Genomic DNA, 23,145 nt, shown 5'->3' with positions numbered 1-23,145 from the left:
GTTGCAAGCTTAATTAAATTTTATTTCTAATAAATAATGCGCTGTGAAAAAAAAGGTATGACTATGAGAAATTGGACTGCAATCCTTTGAAAGGTATATTGCTAAACGTTGAGAGGGTTGTGCTCTCAAACTTAATATTCCCTATATTTAATAAAATATTTTTACATGCGAAAAGGTATATATTACACTTTTCTAGCTCATATATATATATATATATATAAATAAATAAATAAAGCATAGAATAGTGAATTTTTAGTACTACACTAGCACTAATCGTTGTTGACATATGTATATTTTATATCCACTAAGGTTATTTACTTATTTTTTAAGGGAGATGGGATACAACATAATTGTTGAGATTTCAACGTAAGTATTGGCTCTTTATATCTTGTACCTGAAATCACTTTAGGACTAATCATTTGTTGTTGTCCCAAAACAATTTACCATTCATATGCTACTATTTCTTATTTCTTATTTATCACACATGTCCCCCTTATCATACATGATTGTTATTGGCTCCATGAAAGATAGAACATGGCCAAAGCATTAAGATAATTATTTCTTGCTCTACGATCCTCTGTCTCTGAAAGTCCACACTAGAAGGATTAACTGAGTCGAGTGAGGAAGATTATTTAAGGAAGCAAAAAAAAACATATTTTCTGACTTGACATTGATTTTTTTTTTTAAAAGATCAGATAACTAAATTCCTTTTCAATTTGTCTAACAACCATTTGTCTATCGATATGATGATGTTTTAAATAGAATATATAAACTATATTTACTGTTTACATACAAAATTTATTACTAAACCTTGTCTAAATAAATTTCTTAGGTGAAAAACCTTATTCAATTTTTAGCAGAAAATCATTGACGTATTAGAAAACTCATCTCTATAATATTTTTTCAATAGACATGAATTTAGGTTAAACTCATTTCATACTAGTAAAGAAAAAAAACTAATGGCATGCTTAAGGATCTAACTCACACTTACAGTAAGGCATTTGTTTTGTATATCTTCTCACCAATGAGTAATCACTACGTTATAATAGCAAAGTAACAACGCTTAAAATTGTCATTTAACAGTGTTTTTGTGACGCTTTCTATGTGAGCGCACTAGTACATAAGGTTATATTCATCTTTATAGCGCTGTAGAAAGTAGACATTTAACAGCGCTCACTGAAGCAAGCGCTATTAAATGTCTAATTTCTAAATAAGACAATATCTCTCCAAAACATTCTATCAAACACATGACAAACATGTCCAACTCCACCATATTTACAATAGATTTGTTAAATCACCAATTACTTCAACTACATTCAACATTAATAGATTACACTATTATAAAATAACATATGAGTAATGAGATCTTACGTGAATTGTTCATTTTTTCTCCTCCAATGTTCACTATAGCCAAAAACCTAGAACACCATAGCTGCATAACTTCACAACAAATAAATATTACACTACTAGTGAAGAGAGAAATAAATGAGTTAAAATAAGATAACGATTTACCTTATGCTTAAAGAGAAAAACCAAAAATCGATAATTTCACAACAAATAAATATTACACTACTAGTGAAGAGAGAAATAAATGAGTTAAAATAAGATAACGATTTACCTTACGTTTCAATGGAAAAACCAAAAATCGAAAACTTGCTTGAAGAGATAAACTAAAAACAAAAGAGAGAAAAATGGAACTTATGGAGAAGAAGAAAAGTAAGAGAAATAATAAACTGAGTGATATGTATTATTGTGTGAGGTTTTGTTTTGAAGCTTTAACAGCAATTGCTTCAATAAGCGTTGTTAAAGATAATACTTTTAACAACGATTTCTTCAATGAGCGTTGTCAAAGATAACACACTTAACAGCGCTTATTGAAGAAATGCTTTTAAATATATGAAGTATGACATTTAACTGTTTGCTTTAATAAGTGATGTTAAATATAATACATTTAACAATGTTTTCTTCACTAGGCGCTGTTAATTCTCTTTCGTCTTACATTTAACAGTGTTCAACACATAAGAATTGTTGAATAGGCGTTGTTAAAAAACAATTATGATGCAGTGAATGAACTAATCTCTTTCGGGATGTATGTGACTCTCTTTCTCAACAAGTGTCACGCTATTGACCTTTTGATCATTCTGGATATCTAACAAAGAAGAGCAAAGCCTTGTTGGTAGAGCACAAGGCATTTGATAAATTTAGTTGAAGTTATTGAAGTTACCAGTATTTACATGGTGATTGGTGACAACTGGGAAATTAAGCATTATCACACAAAATAAATGTTATAAGATACTTTTCCAAAATTTGAAAGCTTATTTGCATGTCATTTTCTATCCTAGCTTTACATGGTGGTTATCAATTATTATTAGCATAAGTGCAAACTATAACACACCGACCAATTTCCATAATCAACCACCAACTGAATTGATAGGATGTGACTTTAGGAACAAAAACATATTAGGTGCCAGTTGGTTATAGCAAAATTAGTAGAACCAACAAATAGTGATTTTGACTTTTCCATTTCTAAGGATCTGAGCTAGTTTAGCAAATATATTTTCTTTTTTATAAGCGAAATTGTATTAAAGAAATACACGGAGCGCTAACTCAAATACAGGAGAAAAATTATACTTTGATCTTTGTCGAATAAGAAGGAATAAGAAGAAATACCAGCTATTAGATTATAATATCAATTAGTAAGATTAAAAACGTTGGAGTTGTTTTTGCTTGAAACCAAGAACAAGATCAGATTTGAATCAAATATGTTATCTGCACAAAACTCATGGCTTATATGAGGAAATGATATCATTCCTCATTATCCAGATAAACCATACAACAAAAAACCACAACCTCCTCCACAATTTATAATCTGAATTTCTATGACCAATTATGTGATTAAATATATCTGAAAGCTGCTTTTTTTTTCTTAATCCAGTGCTGGGTGTATTAAATGCTTCATTTCATCCTGGAAAATTTTAAATTACCACTCTTTTATAGTTAAGTTGGTATAGTTCCTTAATAATTTTGTTAGTTTTTTCTCGTGCTTTCTAGCTCCTTTGTAAAACTAAAACAAATAATAAAACCTACCTTTACCAAAAAAATAATGGTCTCAAACTATGAGAGTAACTTCCAGTTGGTCGTTTCAACTTTCATGTTCTAAAGCCATATATAGAATGTTGCTTAGTAGAACATTCATCTTAATTTAAGCTACCTAAATTGTTTTGAATATTTTTTTGGGTACAGAAATTGTTTTGAATATGATGTAGGCAGGTATTAATTGTAATGCAAATATAACAGTTGATTTATAACAATGGATTAGATGTTACGTTTGAGTTGATAATTATTGCATGCTACATCACCTTATAGAAACAAAAGTTGGTGCAAAATTATTGGGTGGATTTCCAAAACTTTTGAATTTAAAGTTATACACACATTTTTTTCCTATCGAAGAGTATTCATGAACATGATTTTAAAGTTATACACACACTTTTTTGCCTAACGAAGAGTATTCATGAACACGAGTAGATAATTAATTCTTTTCAGAGTGTGTGATTGTCACTTTTAATAATTATCGTTTTCAAAAATTAAAAACTTGATATTTTCATTTATCTATGAATCTAAAAAATCTTATATCACTAGATTATCATCTTTTTGATTCACTGCAGGACCCCCTTGTTGGTATGCACTTATACACACAGTTTAAGAAGTGTTAAATAATGGAAATGTTGAATATATTTTGAATGAAATAATCATACACATTGGAAATTAATTAAATAGAAATATAGAGTGAAAAGGATGAGCAAGAGTATAATTGAAAAGTAAAGTACTTATAAACACGTGTTATTTCTAAAATATCAAAGCATTTAAAATAACCTGAAAAAATTAAATTAAAACATAAAAAAATGTAAGACATGGAATGGAAATAGCATTGGGCATTATGTATGAGCTATGATCCTTGAATCATTGGGGTTTGATCATTATTAAGTAAGGAAAAAATGAAAAGGAGCTCGTTATAACAAATCATGTGATTTGGGATGAAGAGTGACATTGTGTCTCCTACCACCATAGAATTTGGCACATGATTACACATTCTTATGTTTGATTAGCCACTTTTGTGGCCCTATTGCTGAATCCATCTTTTAGTTCATAGATTTATTTGACAAGTGGTTAAAATGGACAGTACTAATCCAACCTCATTATTGATGAAGAGGAGATTAATGTTTGGAAGGATAAATTAAGGGTCCAACAAGACCGATAAACTATAAAGATAAAAAGGATTGAATTCATGTATCATTAGACTACCCTATAGTGAAATTTGGTAGCAGCTGCATGCTTGCATGTGCATGAGTCTTGAAAATGGAGTACTCTATTAGAGGAGATAGTGACATGTCATCTTCCAAAAAGTTTAATGATGTCGATATTCACTTATTTTAAAATATAAAAAATTAATAATAACAAATAGATTTACTTCATATTTTAGAATTGGTCAATCCAAAGAATCATATCTGTAAAAAAAATTAAAAAATAACAAATAAATTTATTTTATATTTTAATATTGGACAATCCGATACTAGAGATGATCACATCTTATGAATATCACAAATGCAATCAACCTAGAAAATCCAAATACAACCAACTTAAGTAATTTAGTTTAATTCATAACATAAAAATTCATTCACTTCGATCTATGGTTGTTTATTTAATGGGTATATTAACATTCAGATAGTCCAATGAAATAAAAGTATAATATGATTTATTAAATTAATCATTACTACATTAATATTTTATTGATAAATATGGGATAACTATAATTAATAGAGTGTAACATATGCACCAATACTATAAATATTTTTATCTATAAGTTAATGATAATTGAAAACTAATATTGAACCATATAATACAGTGTAAAAAACTTTTCAATGGTGAGCGTATATATTTTTCTCTCTTGTTAACAAGAAAAAACTAGAAAGTATTATTGTCTGATAGACATAGAGTACAACAATCTATAATATTTAGAGAGTGGTACTAGAAGGGAGTACAATAAAAGCGGTGAGACATGAGTGGACCAGATAAGACATGAGTCACATAATCTACAGTATTACTTTTCCATATACTCTCTCCCAGATACATGTGTTTTAACATTTTCTTGTTCATTTAAATCTTTTATTACTTTAAGAATATAACATATATTTATATATATTTTCAACTATACCTTTAATTATTAACCAATTTGTTTCAAACCTCATATTATTTAAACGTATATATTTTCCTTATATATATATATGACTTTAAACATCAAAAAAATATTATCCAAAACTGCTAATTATGTAACAAAATTCTTGGCATATTTTGGTTCAATTTCTACAATCATAGGAACAAACAAGTTGAATATATAAGAAAACGTAAATTGTAATATTTTATATTTATGTTATAAAGGTTAATATATAGTCATTATATTATCTATTATTAATTAAAATTAGTTTTTAAATAAAATAACTATCATTGAAATTACAGAAATATATGATGATTCACGAGTCATCACAGTCTTCTCGTTAGAAAGTTCAAACTTGCAACAGCAATAGAGCACCGACAGAAGAGGGCGTTACGTTGTTTTCGCTATTTATTGTAAAAAAAATTAAAATGTTATGTTTCGTTGGGTCCCACACAGCTCATTCATCAGTGGATTCTCACCAAGCCCATCGTCATCCTTACGCGTTTTCCACCCCTTGTCTGTTAATACAAATTTGTTACATTTATTTATTACCGCATTTAATTTAATTTTTTCTCATTCACTTACTACAACACTTTATGTATTTAATTGCTATTACTTCGCTATTAACTCCATTGAAACTACTACACGATAAGAATTGAATTTTTGAGGAGAATTAAAACAAATTAAAGATTTTAATATTATATTACTAATATATTTTATGATTCTTATACATTCTCTTCTCCCGCTTTTTCACCAAAATCCAAATGGAAACATACCCAAGTGTTAGTTCATTATTGTTGATTATGTTTTATAATGATGTGTATGATATTTAAATTTATCATCTTTAATTGTCTCTCGCCATTAGTCACCTAAGTTATTTTATTCATTATCCCTATGACCATAGTAATCATAATTTCCTGTGGGAATAAAATTATTGACATTTACATATATCTATTCACATTCCACTTTACTCCATCGGTTGTAATTTTGTAAATTAGGAAACATAATAAAATATCTCCTCGATTAATTATCTCCCCCAACTATTAAAATAAGAGTAAATTATACTGACGTTTCCTAAGTTTTAGCAAAATTACACAAATTACCAATCACTTTTCTATACATACACCCCTAATTTTTATACTTTCGTTACACTGATCACCCTTACATGAAAAATAAGTGTGATTTTTTGAAGAAAAATGTATAAATGCAATTAAATTAAACAAAACATGGTATACTATGGAGAAAAGTCCAAATAATATATGACTCGATACCTCTTTATTATTTTTGGTTCGTTACAATATAGTATAAGAGGGATTTAAACAATATATCTTTAGAATTATTGATGCATTTTGTCACAAAAAATTATAAAGATACATTGATTTGTATATTACTTGGATGTTTCCTCACAATTTACTATGTTTTGTTTAACTTAATTGCATTTATTACATTTTATGTTTAAAAGATGACACTTATTTCTCATGCAAGGGTGATCAGTGTAATGAAAATATAAAAATTAGGGGAGGTTTGTGTAATTTCACTAAAACTCAGGGAGTGTCAGTGTAATTAAACTCTTAAAATAATAACATGTATCTTATTTTTGTTAGTTTTTACAAATATTTTTATAGAAACGGGTTAAACATGATACATATTATGTCAAGATTTTAGTGGTCGAGAGATAACTTATCTCATGATATGAGAAAATATTTTCCTCTCCTTAGGAAATAAAATTTGTAGAATGTAATATCTAAGCAATATTGTTGGTGTAAAGATTTATATATAGTCAGTAATTAATCACTCATATGTGTTATTTCTTGAAAAATCATTAATGATTAAACATGAATGATGATATTATAGTCTGCGTATATATTGCAATTTTGTAATGGAAATAGCTTTTTCCTTTTGTGAGTAATAATGTAGATGAATTAACTATTACTTGTTCAATTAGTTTTTATTTTAAAAATTATTTTCTTATACCTCATATATATATATATATATATATCATTTATTTATCTTTCTATTGATAGCTCTAGCTAGCCACTAAGGCTTTATTTGATAGTAAGGTTTTAGAAAGGAGGAGAAGGGAATTGGTGGCTTTGGAAAGTCTTTCCTTTGTTTAGGAGTTGGATGAGGTAGGAGGGAGGTTTTGGAAGGTTTCTCAAATCCTCCAAAGCCCTCCAGGTGTCTATTTTTAAAGTTTCCTCAATTTGAGGTTTTTTGGGAATAAAATGTCAAAATAACTAAATATTTTTAGTAATATTATTTAATACATTATTGTTCATTTCTGATTGTTAATTACATTTTTAAAGCAAAGATAAAAAATATTCTTACATTGTCATTAGTTTATCATTTCTCATCTAAATTTCAAACTCCTAAACAAGGGAGGTAATTTCCTTCATTTTCTCTTCCCTTCTTCCCCTTCCTAACCCTTTGATCTCTCTCATTCTCTTTCTCTCATAACCATTGTTATAAAACTCAGCTCGAACCGGCCGGTCCGACTGGTTCAATCGTGAACCAGATATCTAACCGGTCCGAGCCTCTGATGTAAATGATTTTGCATCAAATCAAATTGACTTAGTCAGTTTAAGCCTAAAATTAATGACTCAGGTGGTCGAACCGATTGAACTGCCCAAGTCAAAAAATACTTTTTTTAAAAAACAACCAAATTAATGTCGTTTGTAGTTATGTTTGTCATTTGTTAGTTTACATTATAAAAAATCTTTATTGTTTAATTAAATTTTAAACTTATTCTATGTTTTTGTTGTAGTTAAAACATAGTTCATATGTTGTTTTATGATGTCATAAACTTACTTGTGTCATTTTATAGTAGTAAAATGTTTTTTTGTTTAATTATGCATGATAATATTTTTTAAATTTTCAGTGTATTATTATTAAATATTGTTACGTAATATTATGAATTTTTTAAATTTTTTAATGCAAATCGAGTTAATTGATCCAACCATTGACCCACTGGTTGAACTAGTGACTCATTAACTCAGTAGCTGATCGAGTCATTGACTTGTCCGAGTTTAATAACACTGCTCATAACTCCCAAACAAAGCCTTCTTGTTTGGGATTTATAATGAAAAAGGAATGAGATGGATCAAATGGTTAGAAAGGGGAGGAAAGAAATAGAAAAAGAAGGAAATCTTCTCTCATATTTGTGAGTATAAAATTTAGATGAAGAATTGTAAACTAATGATAATGAAAGAATATTTTTTTATTTTTCTTTTAAAAATATAATTAACAATGAGAAATAAACAATAATGTATAATTATATAATATTACTAAAAATATTTAGTTATTTTAACATTTTATATCCAAAAAAACCTCAAATTGTGAGAACTTTAAAAATAGACATATAGAGGGTTTGAGAAATCCTCCAAAACCTTCTCTTCTCCTTTATCTAACTCCCAAACAAAGAAAATGCTTTCTCAAGCTATCATTTTCCTTCCTTTTCCCTCCAAAACCCACTCACAAACAAAGCCTAAGTAAAATAAGCAAAACTATTAGTAAAATAATAGTACAAGTAATTTAGTAGAATAAAATTGTACATTAAATCATAATTGAGAGTATTTAGCATTTTTATTCTTCCTACCTAATATAATAATATCAACTAAGTCATATTTTAATCATATGTAGATTAAATTGGTGACATAAATAAAATGGTATATTTATCTATACTATTATATAAAAGTAAAATATGTCCAAAGGACATTTAAGTAATTGAATGAAAGTAATTTCTATATTTCTATGGTGTTTTTACTATTATATAAATGCAAAATGTGTAAAAAACATTCAAGTAATCGAACTTATATAATTTTACTCAATTCCATTTAGTAATCACCATGGGATAATTTCCATATTCCAATTTTATCTTTTTGTAACATCTCAGTAATAACTATAAGAAATTTTCACATGTTATTTTATTATTTCCATAAGTGGATCACTATTACTCCACCATCTTCTACTTCTATTTTTCCTATTCATCACACAAAAAAAACAACTTTAACTCACACCAGAAAATATCTAATGACACATTTATATAAACTGTGTTTATATACTTGATAGTTGATATCATAAAAATTAGAATGCAAACGACAAAATGTCAATTAACACCCTAGTGTTAGATAAATAAAATGGTGGCATCACGTTCAACTATCATAAGGTGTATCTTGCCATTTATATTCCCCCATTAAATGATTAATCTCCTATATTTTTGGGTGTATACATGCTAGTTTTTATAAATTAACAAAAAAATTCCAAAAAATGATTACTGGTATGTAAATAAAAATAAATAATTGAAAATGCTAATACCAAAAGCTATATGCTTATGCCCTCATAAGTTACTCTTTGCATGAAAGTTGAAACTATCCTGAAGAAGAAAATACGACAGCCAGTTTTGACTGAGCCAAAAGTGGGGGACCCAGAGAGAAAATTGGAGTGAAGACGAAGAAATTGAAGACAAGAATATCATGTTATTTAGCATGTAATAATAAGAGTTCAGAATGTCTACGAATGAATAATAGAACATAGTCTCTTATAGGACAATTGAAAAGCAAAAATATTGTCATATAATTCCCTTATTTCAATATCTCAAATTGATATTGGCGTGTCATTTTTTCTCATGAATCTTTACTCACTTAATTGGAATGGGACAAGTTTCATTTGAATCAACAATATAATATCCCAAATTCTCTATATAGAGTTGATTATTGTTATTTTATAATCAAGTAGCTGTGATTGGATCATAGGAATCATTTTCATAGCTGGGTAAAAAGTTTAATATCTATGCCCTAAAGTTTTATATATAGATAATACATATATCTTTAAGTAAATGGCGATTAACACATAAATTATATACAATATGATACTCTAGGCATAAATATTAAACTTCTTTGACAAATAGTTCCCTCTCTCCCTTATTAGAAAACCAACCACTTCGTGTGTTAGGACAATTCGCAGTTGTAGGTTAAACCATGCCATAGAAGATTAGAAAGTTTATCTTTACATTTACTAATAATTTTCTATCATCTCAACATCTCTCCCTTCCCCCATCCTATTTTTAATCATCTCACCATTACTGTATGTCATATTTCTCATACTATCAATAAGATATTGGTCTAGTAGTATAAGACTCTATTATATCCTCAAGATTGAATGTTCGATTTCTAGAGTGACATTTGTAAAGAAATACTTTTGGTAATTAAAAAAAATTATTATAGGAACTATGGTCCAAGGAATAACAGAGATAAAGCAGAATGGAATAGAAACTACGAACTGTGAAACCTTCTTCTAAGTCTTCCACCTATTATTATCCAGTGGGCAGTGGTAGAAGTAGCATCCAGCTAATTCCTATGACACAGACTTCACACCAACCACATAACATCACAAATAGAGAAACACATTATTCTTGCATAAAGCACATAGAGTCTCTCTCCAACTACACTATCCAAAACCCAGTCACTTTATACTCACTTTTATACACACTTTTTATTTTATTCTAAAATAGGAAATATATTAAGGACAAATCATCCCCTCTTAATCATTTTCTATCTCAACCCATTTTTAATACTCATCAATAGTTAATACTCACATACATATGTCATATATTAATACTCACACTTTATTGTTAAGGGTTAACTATATCTTTATGCATATATATATATATATATATATAAAATATTAATTTTAATTTCTCATGTTTTTTTATTTTGATTCCTAAAAATTTGAAGAATTCAAAATGGTCTGCAAAAAAAATTAAATGTACATCAAATTATTTATTTTTAACATATTTTATAACATTCAATAGAAACTAATTTAACATTAAAAATGAATAATTTACCTCACATTTAAAATTTCCAACATCCTTTCTAAATTTTTGAGAGTATAAAAAGAACTAACCATTATTATTTACTACGTATAGAATTATATATATACTATATTACAAATCATTTCAGAAAGTATACTTTATATCTATATATAAAGTGTCCTTTATATCATTGATTACACTACTCCCATTCCTCTTCACTGCACACTACAAAACTAACTCTATCTATTGAGTCTTCTTCATTCTTCATAGCTAAGAATGAAACTCAAACTCTCTGACCCTGGTGGCTCCTCCTCTTACTCCGAAGTTCATCCAAGACCAACCACCAACAAAAAGATCATATTCCTCTCACTCCTCGCCGTAGTCCTAATCCTCGCCTCCGCAGTCTCCGCCGTTATCATCCTCTCCGTCCGTACTCGAGCTTCAAGGAATGACCAAAATGCCCCCACCCTCCGCAGCAAGCCCACCCAAGCTATTTCTAGAACCTGCAGCAAGACACAATTCCCCACACTGTGCATAAACTATCTACTCGATTTCCCTGGTTCCAAAACGGCGTCGGAGAAGGACCTTATCCACATTTCCATTAACATGACTTTACAACATCTCAGCAAAGCTTTATACTCCTCCGCTTTGCTCTCCTCTTCTATCTCCTCCGTCAACCCTCTCCTCCGCGCCGCCTATGATGACTGCCTTGAACTCCTTGACGACTCCATTGACGCCGTCGCTCGATCTCTCAGTTCCGTCGCCACCACCTCCTCCTCCGTCTCTGGCACCGTCAGGTCTCTAGGCTCCTCCGATGACGTGCTGACGTGGCTGAGTGCCGCACTCACCAATCAGGTATTAGTGACATTTACGAACATGAAATTAGTTAGGTACAAAATTAGTTACATAACAGTTAACAAGATTTAAATCTCGATCCAGCATCAATTTTCTTATAACCAATATATCATATCTTAATTAAATGAACTAATTTCTTTCTTGCAGTAACATATCATTGTTACCAAAATACATCAATTGAGATCATAGTTTATCCTCGCCACATCAATCATATTTTCCGGCAATAATTCACAATTGCGACTAAATTGTACGAACGATGACAATTATTACAAATGTGGAAGAGCTCAACATTTTACATATCAAATTTTACTCACTCACTCATTCAAATTCAGACTTTATTTTTCTCAATATTATGCCTCTCCATCTTTATGAACATTAGGACACGTGTGCGGAGGGCTTCGCCGACACCAGCGGCGACATTAAGGATCAGATGTCGAACAACCTTAGAGACTTATCTGAACTCGTGAGTAACTGTCTCGCGATATTTTCCTCTGTCGGTGCCGGTGATGACTTTTCAGGAGTGCCAATACAGAATAAGAGAAGATTGATGGCAATGCGAGAAGATAAATTCCCGATATGGTTGAAAAGACGAGATAGGAGATTGTTGGGTTTGCCTGTGTCTGAGATTCAAGCCGATATTATCGTTTCCAATGATGGAAATGGAACTGTGAAGAAAATCTCTGAGGCCATTAAGAAAGCACCGGAGTATAGTAGCCGGCGATTTATTATCTATATAAGGGCAGGAAGGTAAATTTACACATGTATAGTACTGTTTTTTGTAATTTTGATATGCCATGTTTGTCTTTTTCTGCATAATTACCGCTATTTTTTAAGGGTACATTTTTATATGTTTTTTAAGAAAAAATAGTTTTATAATCTGTTGCTACATTTTTGTGTTATCAAATTAGTTTTTTTTTTGTTAATTAGTTCAAATAAAATTTATATAAAAAAGAAATTTATATTTTATAGAATTTAATATATATACACTGAAAATTATCATCGATCATCTACTTTACAATATTTGCTTACTATTTCTATGTCACGTGACTATGGAAATAGTAAGAAGAAAGAACACGGGAGGTTCCCTTCTTTCTGTGTGTCGGTTCAGTTCGTGAATGGTAGAGTAATTGCTTCTCTGACTTGTTTATTAACAGACTCGTGACTGACTCATACGTACACTATTGGCAATTGTAGTCATGTGAGTAACATATTGCAATGACAAATAAATCTTTTTCAGAGTACTAAAATATAATCACCTTACCAATAATATATTAGTCTAATAGTGGAAGGTCCTATTATATCTTCAAACTTAAGTTTTTGTTTCATGATAGTAGTATTTGTTGGGAAGGATAATCACAAATTCAAAAAAAAATTAATTTTTTACCAAAAAAATGAAAAAATATCTTAGTAATAAAAAATAAAAAAAATTACCATCTCGAAGTAGAGATTGAAAAAACTAGATTCTTTACAATTACTTTCTTTGTAGACAAAATTGGGCTCTTTAGTTTTATTAAAATAATTTGCTAGCTTGTGGGCTGTGATGAATAAAGCGGAATGTGTATAATTTAACATTTGAATGTAATTCATTATCCAAAATTATTACAATTATTTTAACCAGTCAACAATAGTTAATACTTGAAAAGTTGATAATAGGCTGCCTATATAAGATTGTTACATTGTTAATACTTGAATATTAAACTCATAATGTTGTACGGCACCAACATTTTAATGATGCAATTTTCATTTCAGATATGAAGAGAACAATCTAAAGGTAGGGAGGAAGAAAACCAATCTGATATTTATAGGGGATGGAAAGGGCAAGACGGTCATTACAGGCGGCAAAAACTTTTTGAATGGCACCACCACATTTCGCACCGCATCCTTCGGTAATTTTCCTTTAACTTCTTCATGCTTATTATGATGTTTTTCTATCTAATAATTCGACCTTCCATTTATTTATTATAAAAATGAAAAAGTAAAAATGAGGAAATGAGATGTCCAAATCCATGCATGAAACGAGGCAGGGCAGAACAAGTAGCACATGGCATGATTCTAGGTTGTCATGTTTTAAGCCCCATTGCTGTCTAGTCGCTTTTCTAATATAATTTGGCAATATTTCTATATATTGAGATAATGTATTTTCACCACTCTAATTTTATTTGAGAAAAATTGGCATAGTGATCAGGAATTCAGGATAGGCATGTATTAGTGTGCATGGATTACATATCCAACCTCTTAAAAACTCCAAACTTTCTAAATCACAGAAGTTAAAAGCACTTGATAAAGTTTCTAATCAAGTGAACTAATGAGTTAGCTAAAGTTAAAGTCATAGCATTTATCTCTTTCTTTCTTTTTTAACTCCAAATGCAACATTCTATGCTCCTTAATCTTTACATAGTTTTGTTACCACTAATATGACACAAATTAATGAGGATAGAAAATTTATATTCAATGATATGATAAGTGCATGAATGACCTAAATAATTGCTAGTGGACCATGCAATACTTGCCAAATTGATCAACAATAATTCATTCTTGTTGCACACTGACAAAAAAATTACTAAACATTATTAACACTACTTCTATTCCACACATTTGTTACAGCTTGTAATTTATATTGATCATGTCCTGCAGCTGCTAGTGGTGCTGGTTTCATAGCGAGGGACATAACATTTGAGAACTACGCCGGACCAGAGAAGCACCAAGCAGTGGCCCTCCGTATTGGATCTGATCACTCGGTGATCTACCGCTGCAGCATCATTGGCTACCAGGACACATGCTATGCCCACTCTAATCGTCAATTCTACCGCGAATGTGACATTTATGGCACAGTCGATTTCGTATTCGGCAATGCTGCGGTGGTTTTCCAAAACTGCAGCCTCAATGCTCGCAAGCCCATGGCCCAACAGAAAAATACAATCACGGCCCAAAACAGAAAGGACCCAAACCAAAACACAGGTATCTCTATCCACGACTGTCAAATCAAGCCCACTCCAGATTTGGAAGCAGAAAAGGGTAGCTACCAAACTTATCTGGGCCGTCCATGGAAACTATACTCTAGAACAGTGTACATGATGTCATATATGGGTGATCACATACATCAACGTGGATGGTTGGAATGGAATACAACATTTGCTTTAGACACATTGTATTATGGTGAGTACATGAATTATGGGCCTGGTGCAGCAATTGGGCAGAGGGTAAAGTGGCCCGGGTATCGGGTTATCACATCGACGGTGGAGGCAAGCAGGTTTACGGTGGGCCAATTCATATCGGGCTCAACTTGGTTGCCCTCTACCGGAGTTTCATTTTTGGCTGGGCTATCCACCTGAACTTGTTGGCCCATAAAAAGTTGTCAATCTGAACTTCACTGCAACTATCATTAAGCTTCAATCTTGGTCCATAGTAAAAAAAGCGGACTCAGTTATAGGTTTCAATAGTTTATAATTTATTTTTTGTAATTTATGAAAATATAAATAGTATATTTATTTGTTATAATGTTTATTTTGTCTTACCTCATTGATGATAAAAAATATAAATTGTAAACTGTGTTCTATAAAATATTGGCTCTTCTTATTTATTGTAGTCAAAGTCAAAGATCTTATGCTTAAGATGTTGATAACACTGGTGTCAAATATCTTATGCTTACCATGTTGATAAGACAGGTTTAACGTAGCCCCAAATTTAGATCTAAGCCTGATGTAATCGTTTGATTAATTAATGACAGAGTCAAAATCAATTAACCATACTTATGGGACTTGTTTTGTGAATTTTGTAGCAATGACCTAATCAACACTTGTTAGCATTATATATATATAATAAGTGTAGCAAGTGATAAAATTTTATTAGTGTTCATCTATCGAAGATATAATAAAAAGAAAAACTACTTGGGTTTTAAATAACTGCAGGAAAAATGGAAAATACATTGGAGTACTAGCATCTCCCCTTGATCATGGCCTTGGATTTCAAAGTTGTTGGTTTATTAGAGCATGCATGGCAAGCCATATATTAATGGGGTATGGGGACACCAGATAGGACATATCACATGGGGTGTTCACAACGACTAATTATTAATGCTCATACTTTCCCAGATCCATATGTTTAAGGGATTGTTCAAATTTTCTTGTCCCATAATAACACTATCTTCTTCATAAAGACAAACAATGTGAGATGGTAAAGGAATCTCAACTCTCAACTGTCAGATATAATAACATTATGTAAAAAGAAACTGTTAGGAAAAATTTAGATATTAATATTTTGTTAATAAATATAATTTATGATATAATAATATAACATAATTCAATCTATGTAGTCAACCTCATTTTCTGGGGTTAAAAACTTGATTATCAGTATAGTACTTGTCCCCAAGTAGGAGCAATGAATCACTAGAAAGACAAAAAACATTGGCTAATTAGGGTTCAAACAACTAGGCTGCATTACACAGCTTTAGACCCTGTTCCCTTGCATTGGTTCATTCTTGTATCCTGATTCTCAAAAGGACAAGATTGTAATAGTCCACAATAGTGGTGCCATCTATATAGCCTTCTTCATTTTGATAAATGCGTTATATCCCCAATTACAAGTTATATCTGTTGAGCATTAATTAATCTCGACCTCTTCCTCTTCTTAACATTTACTCTTTGTCAGGTGAGTAGGAAGAGAAGATAATAAGAAGATATAAAATTTTGTAGAGTCTAATATTTATGCTCTCAGTGAAAAAATTTATATACTCCATACGTTATTTACTATTCATTTGTATTATTTTTTAATGAATTAATAATGATTAAAAATGAATGATAAATAATAATGTATAAAAAATTTACAATGTTAGAGCATAGATTTTTTATAGGCCATGAGGTGTCTTAACTTTTAAGCCTGTTGGACTAATCCTTGCCAGAACTTCACTTGATTGGTGAATGCATTTATTACTCTTTCTATTTTAATAATTTTGCTTCCTTTTCTTTAAAGGAAGTGTATTTTCTTAGTGCAAATATATACTATACTTCTCTAATAAGCTTTATTAAAATAGCTTACAGAAATATCATGTTATATTCAAGCTTCTCTGGTAGATTTATTGAAATAAGCTATTTTCATAAACCCAAATAAGCTCTTTCAATCCCCCTATAGAGTATGCTTTGAAAAGGCTTATTTGATAGCAAGGACCTGTTTCTTTTTCTTCTGAAATGAAATAGACAAAATAGCCAATTGCCCAAGGAACTTTGGAAACTATTCTTACTATTCAAACGAATAAAACCATGAAAGATGCCTAAAAAAGAGTTCTTATGTTACAAATTCCTCTCTATGAAGTCCCATATTCTTTCTTCCATGTAAACTCGATCTCTATGGCGTCGTGGCATATGGCGCTCATCCGGGAAAATTATCAGCTCATAGGGTTTTCCAGCTGCCACAAGTGCATTGATAAGCCTTGCAGTGTGCCTAAAATGCACATTCTCATCAATCATGCCATGCACAAGCAACAACTTTCCTTTCAACTTGTGCACATGGTTCATGACCGAACCGTTTTCATACCCTGATTGGTTTTCAGACGGCAATCCCATGTACTTCTCGGTGTAAAACGTATCATATCCATCCCACGATGTAACAGGGGCACCGGCCACGGCACACTTGAATAAATCTGGATATCTTGACAGGGCCATAGCGGAGAGGTACCCACCATAGCTCCACCCATACAACCCAATGTGGCCAGCTTTTGCAAGACCCTTTTTGATAAGCCACTCCGCTCCAGTTACCTGATCATCGGCATCAACTTGACCGAGTTTGTGCTTAAAATAGCTTTCAAACTTCAATCCCCGTCTAGAAGTTCCTCTGTTGTCTAACTGTAAGCAAGAAAAACAATAGCTAAGTTGGAAGGATGAAACTAGAAAACTTGTTAGGAAGAGGCAAAACAAAGATTTTTCCATGCTACTACATGTCATAGAACAATGGGCAAAACCTTCTTGATTTAAAATCACAAGGGACAAACATATGAATTTGGAACTTCGAGCACTGCAACAACAACCAAGGCATACATACAGAAATATGAAATGCAAGGCAAGGGTGAATATGTTTTCTTAATTAAAAACAAGTCCCCTCACTTTTAGCTTTGTCAACATTTTCCATGTACAAATCTCTTCAGATAAACATTATAGTACTTGTAATTTAACCATGTCTAAGTACACCAAAATTTATAGATTAGACAAATTCATATTTTTTTGTAACTATGTCCACCCTCATGTAGCAGAGTGATAAAAGGAAAGGTGCATACACAATTTAAAGGCAAACAAAAAAATGGAGCATGTCAAGTAAAAATTCAAGAAACTGACCTTCCAAACCAAGATGCCTTGGTTTCTCAAGTATTGCGTTCTTAGGTCAACTGTACTAATCCAGGAGTCAGAAACAAGTTGTACACTCGGACCACCATAGACATTGATCATAGTTTTGTAAGGTGGAGGTCCAAATCTTGAAGCATCGGGCTTATATAGAGCTCCATACAATGTAGTGCCGTCATTAGCCTGTATTTCATGAATCTCCGGAGGCTCAAGTTTAAGCCTTTTGAATCTTGGAATTGGTAATGACTGCTCATACAAAGGCGCGATTATCCTTCCATCATCCAAAGAGCAAAGTAACACCCTAGGAGGACAATCAAGGGAATCATGGATATCGACAAAATTTTGCATATGATGGTCAAGGACTACAATGTGCTTCCCTTTGCTTTGGGTAAGTCTCAAAGGGGCCTGTGGTGGTTGGCTTCCATCAACGAAAAGTTTAGTACGATATAAGTTGGACTCAAGAGGGCCATCTAAGGTTCCAGTAAAATAAACTACACCTGTAGCCTCATTCACACCAGCGATTTGCTCAACCATCCAGTCACCTTCAGTGATAGGACCCAAACATGTACCATTTGCATCATGAATATAAAGATGTCTAAATCCAGTTTTCTCACTAGCCCAGATAAATCCACCCGAAAACTTAGTTACTCCTTTATCAAGAGGTGTGAAACAGTCATGTATACTGATCCAAGTGCTGTTTTCTTCCACCAATATAATTTTCCTTTGGCCTGTTTTAATATCAAAGTTAAGGACCTTTATTTTAGTGTGGTGCTTGTTCAAGATCTGAGCAGTAAGAATATTTCCATGCATCCAATTGACTCTGGCCAAATATTCCGCCCCGTTCTTTGGTTGTTCCCTGCCCCCACAGAGAAGATCCACCCAAACGACAGAGCCTCCAGCTACCGAAACAACCCCAAGCCATACTTTAACATTTGAAGCTCCCGCAAAAGGATACGGATGGTCTTCCTGTGCCTCTGAACCAACTGAGAACTTACCTTGATGCATAATTCTAAATAGTGGTATTTCAGAAAAATCAACTTTAGTGAAAGCTATATATTTACTGTCTAGTGACCACCAATATCCACTTTTCCTATCCATCTCCTCCTGCAATTATAAAATTATGTGTCACTGTGAAAGATATAAACCACTCCTGGGTCTGCACCTATCAGCTTAAGCTTTTAGGAGTGTTGGTTCTTGGCACCATAAAACTCGAGGGAAATGTTAACCCACCCAGCAATGATATAATAAATAATAAATAATGTCATCATTTGAAAACCTAATTACTACCCAGCTTGCCGAGTACAGTGTGGAAAGGAGGACTACTTCATACAAGGAAGGAAATGCACCTGGTTTAGTTTTAATTTGTACATAGAGAATATATGATTTTCAAGGAAATCTCACCTGAGCTATATATTCAGCAAGCCCGTGAATCTGCAATACAAAAACTGTCATATTTTCAGCCAAAAATAATTGATATTTCATCTTCCTGAAGCAAAACTAAAAACAGAATGCAATCATATTAAGTTATGAGCGACAAGTACAAGCGAAAAGCATTTTGGATAATCAAGAGTAACTTGATTCTTTAAAGTTCCAAATCTCTAATTCAATGCATCTTTATTTTCATAAATAGGAAAAAAAGAAGCTTAGCTTAGAATCGACAATGCACTTAATGTCCATTATCCAGGCGAATGATAAGAAAGATGAAAGGACCAAGCTTCCAAATTCAGCAGTTAGATGCTTCATAATAGAAATCAACCACTTACGACAATAGTAAAATAGGATATATCAAGCTAATTTGAAGTAGGCGGACCTTGGAAAACAGACAAATCTTACAATTTATTAATTCCTTTTCGTATAATTCGAATGCATTTAGTAAATCTAATACAGTAAAGACCAACCAATTACTGAACTTACCGAACCACTTTCCTTTGCACCATTGGTCAACTGCTTTGAATCATTAGTCGAGAGATTCAGAACATGCAACTCACAGTCTCTTACATAAGCAAGCATTGATCCATCTGGAGACAGATGTGGATCAATAATGGGTGAGCCTGATATACTTGGAAGCTTGAGTTCTAATTTTGAATTGGAAATATCCTGGATATAAACCTGTTGAATGGAAAAGGCGAAAATCATAAAAAACTTCAGTTTCTGAAGATATTAAGGAATATAAAATACAAAAGGACAAGCATAAAGTTTCATATACACCAAAAAAAGTATAAAGTTCAATATAACATCGATATAAAGCCACAAACAAGGCTGCTATACTAGTATCAGAATGCCATAAGACTAGTCAATATTAATTACACTGATGGGATAGAAATTATTGCGGCTAACAGCTTTGAAAATCAGGTAGAAGAAGCTCGATTTTAAAAAGAAATTGATTAAGTTAGCAAATAACTTCAGAATTTGTCTTTCCACTATGTGAGGCAATAACTTCAAAAGGATACACCACCCAATAGATAGTAAAAATCAGCATTGAAACTTCAACTAATTTATTCATATAATAGAACATCTTAACATTGATAGTTTGTACCAAACAACATTTTTTATAAAGGGACAGACATGGAGTTTAAAAGACAAAACTGCCATTCCAGTGGTAGCATGGTGAGAATATTGGAGTAATACGTGCAAGTATGTGTGTGTATTCTATAGTATTCGTACAAGCTTTAAGTACTAAGGCGCAACGTAACATATATTATTAAAACCTATTACTACTTCTTCTATTCTGAACAAAAGCATAAGATAAAATTTAATCAATTAATAAGAACCTACTTTGCAAAAACAATGCTATAAGATTTTGCAGGACAAAGGAACTAACCCCAGCAGGCAATGGCACCATGACCGATTTGCTTTCAGAGTTTTTCTTCACCCATTCATACCGCGTCACTCCTAACCCACACTCCCTCAGCCTCTCCCTCGTCAACTTTTCTTCCCGAGAAATGTTACTCTCATCAAGTCCACCATCAGGAGGGCTGAATAACAATTCTTGTTTATTGGTCTTCAAATCAAAAGAAAAAATCTTCCTGTTTAACCTCTGATCAGGACTGAATAAATAAGAAATTAAAGTATCATCTGGACTGAAACTTATTGAAGTTGGCGATGCATATCCAGGCAAAGGGTATTGTACAATCTCTTCAATGGGGAAACAGAAGCTATCATCAAAATCTTGCACATTATTAGAGTCTGTCACAGGCATTTTGAATGGCGGCGATCTTGGATGCTTCAGATTTCTCTTATAGTTCACAAAATTACAAATTTACTAATAGGCATAAGATTGAACTGCAATAGAACATGAAATAAGAGAGCGTTTGTTAGGAACTGGATTTTAGAAGAAGAAGATTTAGAAAGTAAGTGAAAGAATGATGTTCAAGATCTTGAATGATTTCTGTATTATTCAAGTAGAACTCAATGTTGTGAATGATTACACTTTGAGAAAGAATTTCCCAATGATAACTAACAACCCCATCTTTCTATTTATAACCCTTTCTTCCTAACTAAATCCTAACTACCTTCTATTCTAGCCTTATTTCTCCTAACATACACGTTTTTAATAAGGGGTCTATCCCTATTCCTAACAGCATTCCCATAGGGGGAAAATAACCAAATATATAACTTTCACACTAGAGAAAAAATCAAGCATGTGTGCTAGGGACAAAAGTAACCATAAAATTATAAGAAACTGTGTCTATATAGTGAAACCTTAAAAGTTTAGGTTCCCTTGAACAAAAAGCAACAAGGACAAAGAAAATGGACAAAAAGTTCCCTTTGATAGATATTGGGACATTTCAATTAAAACAAGTCTTAAGTTTAATATTCTTCCAAGTATATCAAATTAAATGCATCATAAGTAAAGAGAGAAGAAAAGCCTTTGACAGTAAGAAAGATAGAACACTAAGAACATAACAAATCAATCCCAAAAAAATGTCTTTTTGGTCTTATTTGGTTTCAACTTCATCACCCACACTAAAATATTAAATTCACAAACCCCATTTTTACATACAACTTTGTATTATTGAACTCACTTGCAAACAACTATCAACAGCAACTGCATCCGATCGCAAAAAAGCAACGATTTTTGTATTGATTGGCATGAATTAAAGAAAACCCAGCTTCAATATTAAGGATGGTAATAAGAATCTAATCTGGGTATAATATGAGAAGGATGTACCATGAGAATGAAGAAAATGTTAATTGGAATGTTCTAGAATCCTAGACACACGGACATGGTTTGATATGGAATCAGAGTTTGTAGAGAGTTAGAGAGAGAACATTAATCTAAGTTGTTCTGTTCATTCAGTGGCATTGGAACTTGATAGACAGGGAAACAATTGTAGAAGGAAAATGCTTCATTTCTACTTTTATTTCTTGCTACTAATATTACACTCCTTGATAATAATGTTAATATTTTATGATTTTATCCCTATTTATAAGTCATATTTTGGAAGATCTTTTTGTCTTTACATATATTTCAGTAGTGTTAAATAATTTGTGTCAAATATATATGTCATGCTTCCACCATATATTTATTAATCTCTCCATATTCAAATACAGTCTTCATTATTCCTATAATAATGATTGCATCATGTTAGTCATGACAGAGAAATGGATTAGGGGTAACTTTGAGATATTGATTTTTGATAACTTTGGAAGAAATAACATTTCTTTACTTATTTTTCTCCAATGTGAATGATTGCAGGTGGTTGGATGAAGTAATTGCAAGTAATGTTATTACATATATTTTAGTTAAAACTACATTGTTTTAGGTTCTAATTTACACATTCAAAATTATGTGTTACAATTAAAATGGAAAGTGGACAATTTCTTACATTTTATTATGGTAGTCATATTATATTTTCGACTTTATCCAAATTGATGTTTATATATGTGTGAATGAGGGGATAGCTTCCGTTTGGACCAAACATATAATAAATTACCTA

General features: G+C 31.6%; 2 protein-coding genes across 2 annotated transcripts; one reads left to right on the top strand and one right to left on the bottom strand.

The window, feature by feature from the left end:
• On the top strand, positions 11,219-15,456 carry LOC109326893 (probable pectinesterase/pectinesterase inhibitor 34). Its single transcript, XM_019559778.1, has 4 exons — positions 11,219-11,876; positions 12,256-12,623; positions 13,626-13,762; positions 14,511-15,456. Exons 1-4 carry the CDS (start codon positions 11,298-11,300, stop codon positions 15,206-15,208), a joined length of 1,782 nt encoding a protein of 593 aa, XP_019415323.1. The 5' UTR covers positions 11,219-11,297; the 3' UTR covers positions 15,209-15,456.
• Positions 16,943-21,508, bottom strand: LOC109326212 (dipeptidyl aminopeptidase 4-like). Its single transcript, XM_019558910.1, has 5 exons — positions 21,027-21,508; positions 20,120-20,314; positions 19,607-19,636; positions 18,200-19,309; positions 16,943-17,713 (listed from the first exon to the last, which is right to left on the bottom strand). Exons 1-5 carry the CDS (start codon positions 21,402-21,404, stop codon positions 17,162-17,164), a joined length of 2,265 nt encoding a protein of 754 aa, XP_019414455.1. The 5' UTR covers positions 21,405-21,508; the 3' UTR covers positions 16,943-17,161.

Source organism: Lupinus angustifolius, chromosome LG14 (assembly GCF_001865875.1).
Source record: "Lupinus angustifolius cultivar Tanjil chromosome LG14, LupAngTanjil_v1.0, whole genome shotgun sequence".
Taxonomy (NCBI): Eukaryota; Viridiplantae; Streptophyta; class Magnoliopsida; order Fabales; family Fabaceae; genus Lupinus; species Lupinus angustifolius.
This window is presented reverse-complemented; position numbering and strand designations above follow the sequence as displayed.

Coding starts and splice junctions, on each gene's coding strand:
- LOC109326893 (XM_019559778.1), top strand. CDS start 11,298: ATGAAACTCAAACTCTCTGACCCTGGTGGCTCCTCCTCTTACTCCGAA. Junction 11,877..12,255: donor GTGCCGCACTCACCAATCAG/GTATTAGTGACA, acceptor TATGAACATTAG/GACACGTGTGCGGAGGGCTT. Junction 13,763..14,510: donor ATTTCGCACCGCATCCTTCG/GTAATTTTCCTT, acceptor CATGTCCTGCAG/CTGCTAGTGGTGCTGGTTTC.
- LOC109326212 (XM_019558910.1), bottom strand. CDS start 21,404: ATGCCTGTGACAGACTCTAATAATGTGCAAGATTTTGATGATAGCTTC. Junction 19,637..20,119: donor GTGCAAAGGAAAGTGGTTCG/GTAAGTTCAGTA, acceptor TTTGTATTGCAG/ATTCACGGGCTTGCTGAATA. Junction 19,310..19,606: donor TTGCTGAATATATAGCTCAG/GTGAGATTTCCT, acceptor TTATAATTGCAG/GAGGAGATGGATAGGAAAAG.